This window comes from Astyanax mexicanus, chromosome 18, assembly GCF_023375975.1.
Source record: "Astyanax mexicanus isolate ESR-SI-001 chromosome 18, AstMex3_surface, whole genome shotgun sequence".
Classification (NCBI taxonomy): Eukaryota; Metazoa; Chordata; class Actinopteri; order Characiformes; family Acestrorhamphidae; genus Astyanax; species Astyanax mexicanus.
In genome coordinates this window covers 35,240,552-35,248,684 of record NC_064425.1, presented here as the reverse complement: position 1 = coordinate 35,248,684, position 8,133 = coordinate 35,240,552, and the positions used below count along the sequence as shown (strand labels likewise).

General features: G+C 42.3%; 1 protein-coding gene across 4 annotated transcripts in view; it reads right to left on the bottom strand.

The window, feature by feature from the left end:
* Positions 1-2,125: 2,125 nt before the first annotated feature.
* The window catches only part of LOC103037339 (Down syndrome cell adhesion molecule-like protein 1 homolog), a 181,231-nt gene continuing 175,223 nt past the window's right edge, over positions 2,126-8,133 (bottom strand). For all 4 annotated transcript variants that reach the window (XM_022675689.2, XM_022675691.2, XM_022675694.2 and 1 more), the window contains exon 33: positions 2,126-7,038. In XM_022675689.2, the coding sequence (XP_022531410.1) occupies positions 6,497-7,038 (542 nt within the window). In that variant the 3' untranslated portion in view covers positions 2,126-6,496. The remainder of the gene's footprint in view (positions 7,039-8,133) is intronic.

Genomic DNA, 8,133 nt, shown 5'->3' with positions numbered 1-8,133 from the left:
CACAGTCACGTGTTACATAGTGCTGTTTGTGTCTGGTGTGTGTGAAATACCTGTAACAATAAAATCTAATTATAAATAATGTCAGTAATCAATAAATGTTTTATTCCTGTCCAATCTCCAATCTCCTACTCAATCCCTCTCCAAGACCCACTCTATCTCTGTTTAAAACTCATTCACTCCCTGCCCAAGACTCACCCACTCCCTGCCCAAGACTCACTCACTCCCTGCCCAAGACTGACTCACTCTCTGCTCAAGGCTCACTCACTTCCTGCCCAAGACTCACTCAGTCCCAGCCCAAGACTCACTCACTCCCAGCCCAAGACTCACTCCCTCCCTGCTCAAGGCTCACTCACTCCCTGCATAAGACTCACTCACACACTGCCCAAGACTCACTCACTCCCTACCCAAGACTCACTCACTCCCTGTCCAAGGCTCACTCACTCCCTGCCCAAGGCTCACTCACTCCCTGCATAAGACTCACTCACTCCCTGCCCAAGACTCACTCACTCCCTGCCCAAGACTCACTCCCTCCCTGCTCAAGGCTCACTCACTCCCTGCCCAAGACTCAATCCTTCCCTGCTCAAGGCTCACTCATTCCCTGCTCTAGACTCACTCACTCCCTGCCCAAGGCTCACTCACTCCCAGGCCAAGACTCACTCACTCCCAGCCCAAGACTCACTCACTCCCTGTCCAAGACTCACTCACTCCCTGCATAAGACTCACTCACTCCCTGCCCAAGACTCACTCCCTCCCTGCTCAAGGCTCACTCACTCCCTGCATAAGACTCACTCCCTCCCTGCTCAAGGCTCACTCACTCCCTGCATAATACTCACTCACACACTGCCCAAGACTCACTCACTCCCTACCCAAGACTCACTCACTCCATGTCCAAGACTCACTCACTCCCTGCCCAAGACTCACTCACTCCCTGTCCAAGGCTCACTCACTCCCTGCATAAGACTCACTCACACACTGCCCAAGACTCACTCACTCCCTGCCCAAGACTCACTCACTCCCTGTCCAAGGCTCACTCACTCCCTGCTCAAGGCTCACTCACTCCCTGCCCAAGACTCACTCACACACTGCCCAAGACTCACTCACTCCCTGTCCAAGACTCACTCACTCCCTGCTCAAGACTCACTCACTCCCTGCTCAAGACTCACTCACTCCCTGCATAAGACTCACTCACTCCCTGCCCAAGACTCACTCACTACCTGTCCAAGACTCACTCACTCCCTGCCCAAGACTCACTCACTCCCTGTCCAAGACTCACTCACTCCCTGCCCAAGGCTCACTCACTCCCTGCATAAGACTCACTCCCTGCCCAAGACTCACTCCCTCCCTGCTCAAGGCTCACTCATTCCCTGCCCAAGACTCATTCCCTCCCTGCTCAAGGCTCACTCATTCCCTGCTCAAGACTCACTCACTCCCTGCATAAGACTCACTCACTCCCTTCCCAAGACTCACTCACTCCCTGCCCAAGACTCACTCCCTCCCTGCCCAAGACTCACTCACTCCCTGCCCAAGGCTCACTCACTCCCTCTCCATGACTCTCTCAATCCCTGCCCAAGACTCGCTTACTGAATTACAGCACAGCCTTACTTCTCCACAAATCGAATTATAAAGTGACGATTACAAGTTACATTTGTCAAGCACCAGCATATTTAACAATTACACCAAACATAACATTATGAAAATCCCCTTGTTTCTACACCCATTATCTGTCGCATCAGCTCCACTGATCATATAGAACACTCTGTAGTTGTTTAATAATTACAGACTGTATTTCTGTGTCTGTTTCTCTGTATACTTTATTATTGTGCTCCTTTCACCCTGTTCTTCAATACTCACAACCCCACAGGAGAGAAAACCACCACAGAGCAGCTGTTATTATTATTTGGGTGGTGGGTCATTATTCTCAGCACTGCAGTGATTAGCACTGATTAGCATGGTGGTGGTGTATGAGGTGTTAGTGTCAGATAACAGCAGTGCTGCTGCAGTTTTTAAACACTGTGTTTAATCACTCACTGTGCTCCACTCTGCAGCTGTATATGTTGATTATGTTCACAACATCAATATAATAAAAAAAAAATGTAACACAATAACAGAAGGCAAAACCCCCAGGTCATAGAAAGATAGCTTTATTGCACAAGGTGTCGGAGTACTCTTTTTCTGTTTTCGTTTTGTTTCATAGAAAAAAAAAACTGTATAGTTAAACACAAGCAATTGCAAATTGAAGCAACTTTTTCCATAAAAGTTTATGAATCCCCTCTGTATTTTTTTTATAACTTTCCCCTTGTAATTATTTGTATTTCCTTTTTCCTTATCTTTTAATAACCAGCAAAATATTCAGAGCATGCAATGCCATTTTCTTTAGAATAACTAAAAAATAAAATCAAAACAAAAAACAATAAACAAAGTAAATAAAACAACCAACAACATAAATGAACATGACCGCAACAAAACAAAAATAAAACAAACAAACAAAATAAAACAGTTGAAATAAAATAAAATTAAATACAAGACATTTTTCTTCTGGGATCTTGTACCCCACTCAAAATCTATTTTTGTTAGATTTTATATATTTTATTATTTTGAATCCCCTCACATTTAAAGTTATACCTTTAATCGGACGCTTTGTGCCCTGGTTTCTTCTGGAGATGTCGAAAATAGTAATTATTTATACAAAACACTTTGTTATATACAAGAGTCATTATTTGCAGATTACAAATTATGTTGATGGGAGAGGCCTGGATAAAACAGGTAATCTGATTGGTTGAGGAAATGGGGCAAACTGGATAAATATGGGTGGGCGAACAGGGCGGGTAGGGATGGAGTTTGATTCCTGACTCCGCCCAATATCTACACAGCTTCTCCTATGATTGGCTGGAGCTGAGGAGTCCCTGATTTTGACTGATTGAACAGGCCTGCCCCACTGCGTAACAACTGCATTTCTCAACATAAAAACAATCATTTCAAATAAAGCAAGACAAACTCAACAGGATTTACAGCTACAACTAGAAATATCCAAAAGAAATGGAACATTTTATATAATTAAACTGGATTAAACACAACACATGGGGCTGTTCAGTGGCTGAGGGAGTGTTTGTAAATGGGTATGACATATCTAAATGAGTGTGAATATCGCACGACTCAGACGGTCCTGATGAAAGCAGCTGATGGGCTTTACTTCAGACTTCTGTGCTTTTATCTGTGAGAGGAACAGCTTCAGCAGAATGATTCATTTGATGATTTAAGAGGTTTAAGGGGTTTAAATTCAGTGTAGACTCTTCATTCTGGGGTTCAATCTGAATCTGTCCACACAATATTGAACTCATGTTTCCTGTTTGATGCTTGTGAAGTATGTTTGGTCGTCTTTAAATATATTAATATGCAGTGTGTTTGGGATTACTTCAGTTCACTAATGTTTAAAATCGTTTCAAAATATGAACGCACAGTAAAATGTAAATATATGTCGTTCTGTTCTCTGTTTAAACTGTTTTTTACCAAAAGGATGCTGTGCTATGAGGGCATGTAGTGCACTTAGGGGGCGCAATCTCTCCCTTATAACAGTTGATATCTAACTCCTGTATACAACAGGCAAATGGAACAATCAGACAGCAGTAATGATCTGTACTGTGAATGAATCTAGTGGAAACTCAAGATTTTCGGATGTAAATAATAAAATCCTCATGTTCAAGATTTGAAAAAGAATGGAATGATGACATTTCTTGCTACTGAACTACCTCAGCACTGATCTTAATGGCAGCACTGACACTAAACTACACGCCGCCGGGTTTAACACACTTTAACAGGGATACCGCGCTATACAATTTCGCCGATTTAGCAGAATCACGTTTGTTCTGAATCCTGAATATCAGACCGGCTGAGCAGCACTAGAGCTTCTGAACACCAACCCCAGTATTATGAACCTCCAGTGTCTTATAGCACATATCCGTCTATTTCACACCGTTTTCTGCTTGGGTTTAACGTTTGTTACCCGTTTTTCTCTCCATTACATCCCGTGATGTACCCTTCCTCTCATTCTGCTGCTCCTCCCACCGAGCGATTGTCTTCAGATCTCTTTTTTAAAATATAATTTTTCTTTACTCAATTCGATATGGCATTATATCTCTGTTCTCACCACTTAAATATTCACTATATCTTTAGATAGAAATATATATATATATATATATTTATATATATTTTGGCAAGAAACACGGTAATATATTTTCTTTTTTCTCTTTTGTATTGCAGGAGCCCTGATGTAGTGTTTGGAGTGTTTTGTTGGTTGAAGTCAGTAGTTGAGTAGTTGGTTGGTTTTTAGATGTTTTAGAGTGGGGCTTTGCTTTGGGAGTCGAGTCAGTGTAGGGAAAGGATACTGGATGAAAAAAAGATAAGATATACATTAAATACGTTCTTTACGTGTACGGGCTCGGGAGGCATTTTAAGATTCGGAGGATGTGAGAGAGAGCGCTGTGTCTTCCCTTCTTCTTCTACTGCCTCAACCCTCGTTTCTTTCTCATCTTCCTGCACTGCCCTACATCACCCCACCGTACTTCCTAAAGCTAGTGTCTACAGCATTGAACGTGAACTTGACTTGAACGTGTGTCGGCATTTAGAGGACCTAAAGCTAATGTCTACAGCTTATGTTGCAGAATAACGAGGCCCGATAGCGCCCCCTTTCTGGTGGAAAAGAAAAGAAGGTTTAAAAAAAATTATAAACACAAATGCAGAAAAGCTACTCAGCAACAGCATATATCTCTCCGTCGATCCGTCCATTCCCTGTTCCTCTCTCTCTCTCTCTCTCTCTGCCTCTGTTCTTCCCTGTGTCTCGGTTTGGTGAGTGCATCCTCTCTCCGATTCATCTCCAGCTCGCTGACAGGCCCAAGCCGTGTCCATCCAGGAGAGGCTTCAAGGTGTTCACAGTGAGGATGAGGAAGGTTGAGTTAAAGGGAAATGTGGGTTCATGGGATCTATCACAGACAGGTAAACTAACAAACATCGAGAACGAGAGCGTGTGAAGGAAGAGAAGCGGGAGCAGGAGACGGAAGGTCTGTTCACCTCTTTAACAAACACAAAACTTTCCATTCTTTCTTAGACCACCTCCTCCTTTTCTCTCTGTAGCCTGGAAAACAGTGTGACTCCATTATACCAGAGAAGATACAGAATACACAGGGCAGAACACACAACACACGGCCCCTTCACACGCCACACCCTCCATCTCCATCTCCATACATTAATAAACAAACAAACATCAGGCCCATATATATGACACGTTCTGGTGGTGTGTGCTGACCATGTGTGTAGGCATATTTACACTGATTAGCTATAACATTATGACCCACTTCTATGTTTCTACATTGTCAATCTTATCAGCTCCACTGATCATATCAGACACTTTGCAGTTGTATAATTATTAAAGACTATAGTCCTGTATCTGTTTCTCTGCACATTGTATTATCCTGATACGCTGATAAGAATGAATTTAGAAACAAGGTGGCGGTGTAAATGTTATGGCTGATTTTCAGTGTAGTTCCATATATAAACACACAGGCGTGTGCACATGCACACACACACACACACACACACAAACAAACGCAGGCTTGAGAAATATCTGTGAATCTACTCCCTCCTTAGTGCACAAGTTCAGAAATTCTGGGGGAAAAATACAAATAAAACAATGGATAGAAAAAAACAACAGTTTCCATCCATCCTCTGTGAAATAGCTCCAGTCATTTTTTTTTCCTTTTTTTGTTTGTTTATAAAATAGTCAATAACACTTTATATTGTGTCATTAATTGCATGAAAAACAAAAAAAGACTGACTTTTCTGTTGGCTTATACCACAGTCACTGAATAGTTTATATCTGAATCCAGACCAGTCTGGCCAGGGATGGGCAAGTATGATGACACCAGGATTGATTCTTTTATGCATAAGCACTTTCCGAGGCAATGTGTCGCAGTGTGTTATCGCTCTTTCAAGAGTTGTGGAAAGAAACACTTCAAACAGCCTAAACACATCTAGACTGGTTAAACAATATATCTCTTAAAATCATATCTCTTAAAAAGCTTTCCTACTGTCAAAAAGTCAAATTAGCAGGTGCACATGGAAAGTATTTCGTGCATAAGGTCCAAGGTGTCTTTGACAGACAAAGAAAAGATGAGTAGGTGAGACAGGCAATGTGAGAAAAAAAATGAGAAGAACAGAAGAGAGAAGCTGGGTTGGGTAAATAAGAGTGTGGGAAAGGCAAAGATAGCCAGAGTGAGAGAGAGAGCGAGAGAGAAAGTGAGTAAAAGAGAGAGAGAGAGAGAGAGAGAGAGAGAGAGAGAAAGAGAGTGAGAAAGGCAGACAGACAAACAGGTAAAGAAAGACCCCTGTGGTGGACGAGCCCAGCGAGTGCAGAGTTCAGTTCCCACCCTGTGCCAGGTGAGCTCTGGATATATGTGTTATAAATGTGTGTGTGTGTGTGTGTGTGTGGGAGAGAGAGGAGGGACTACACCAGTGTGTAGGATTTTGAATACGCCCCGGCGCTCTGCTTTTGCAGTCTTCCCAAACCAGATGAGCTGCTCTCCAGCAGAGAGTCCCTGGAGCCCCCAACCTTGGAACTGCCAGCCACGCCACCTCCCCCTGTGGAGCCCGTGCTGGCGACGGCACCGGCCGCGGCAGCTGCTGCGCCGGTGCTCTGACCGGCCGAAGAGGTGGATGAGGAGCTGGGCATGGTGAGAGTCCTCTGGGGCAATGTGGCAGTGCCCGAGCTGATGCTGGATCCACCTGTGGTGGTGCTCGAGGCTGGGCCTGAAGCCCCTGAAGCTCCTGAGCTGGTCAGGCTACTCAGGCCGCCGTGGCCCAGCGTCAAGGATGGCTGTTTGGATGGGTCTAATGTCATGTGACGGCCCTGTGTGTGGTAGGCTCGTGCTGCCAATCCTCGAATGGAGGCTTCGCGCGGCGGCACCACAGGGCAAGGGTCGTGCAGCTCAGCCTGCTTGCGGAAGAAAGGGTCCGTCTTCATGTACAGGGGTAGGTTACAGTACTCGCCTGGGGCAGATAGAGAACAATTAGCATCACAGATAAATAATACGAGCTGATATTACACATAGCATTACTAATAACACAAACTGATCATATTAGACTTATTCCACATTCATATTAACATGGTCCTTGCGCTGAGAGCCTGGATCGCTGCACAGCTGCTGTGTGACAATATTCATTCCTGAAAGTTCATTATAAATAACCTTAAATTAAAGCCAGACAACTAATTTCAGTTATAGAATTTCAGAATAAAATGGTCTCTATAAACCTAAAAACAGAAAATAAAACAAGTCTTTCTCAGTAGTGGAGATCTTGTGAGCTAGTCTGAGCTTCAATGGGTTAATGAACACTGTAATTCAGAAGAACAACAATGGTTTTAGTTCTATTTTACCTTTTTTATTTTTTTAGGAACGCAATGGGTAACTCTCTAATTGAGTGTTTGTTTGATATAGAAGTTAATCCTGAATACATGGATGTAATAGTATGTTATGATTAATCATAATAAACCTTTACAAAAAAGTGAAAAAATGCAGTAAAAGAATGTGAACAGTGTGTCTATAATAAAGGGTTGATAAGGTCAAGATAGTCTAGAATGTTTTATCTGTAACATTATTCTACAGATATAAACCTAAAAGTTTTACTGAATTTAGCAGATTATCAGCAAATTTTATTTACACAGTTAATCAAATGCTGTATTTTATGAAATTGTACTATTCTGGTGCTTCAGTACTTCTATTGTTATAACTTTCTATAATTTTAACAAAGCTTTTTAAGTGTTTATTTTATATAAAAGCACCACTCAAAAATAAAGTGTCCAAAATAAATTTGAGAATATACTTTGAGAATATATACTGCAGGGATGGTCGTTCCTGGTCCTGGATTTTAAATTTAACACGCCCTTAAGACCTTAAGTACCTGGATCAGGAGTGTGAGATTATAGCAGGAGGTAAACTCTGCAAACCTGTACTACTGCATTAGTATAAATGTAAAAGTTTTATATAGTAAAACATTTTAAACATTCAGCAAAAAAACAAACAAACAAAAAAAACTATAGACTTTTGTCTGGTTCGTAAACAACAACCAAGAGTTTAATTTAGTATA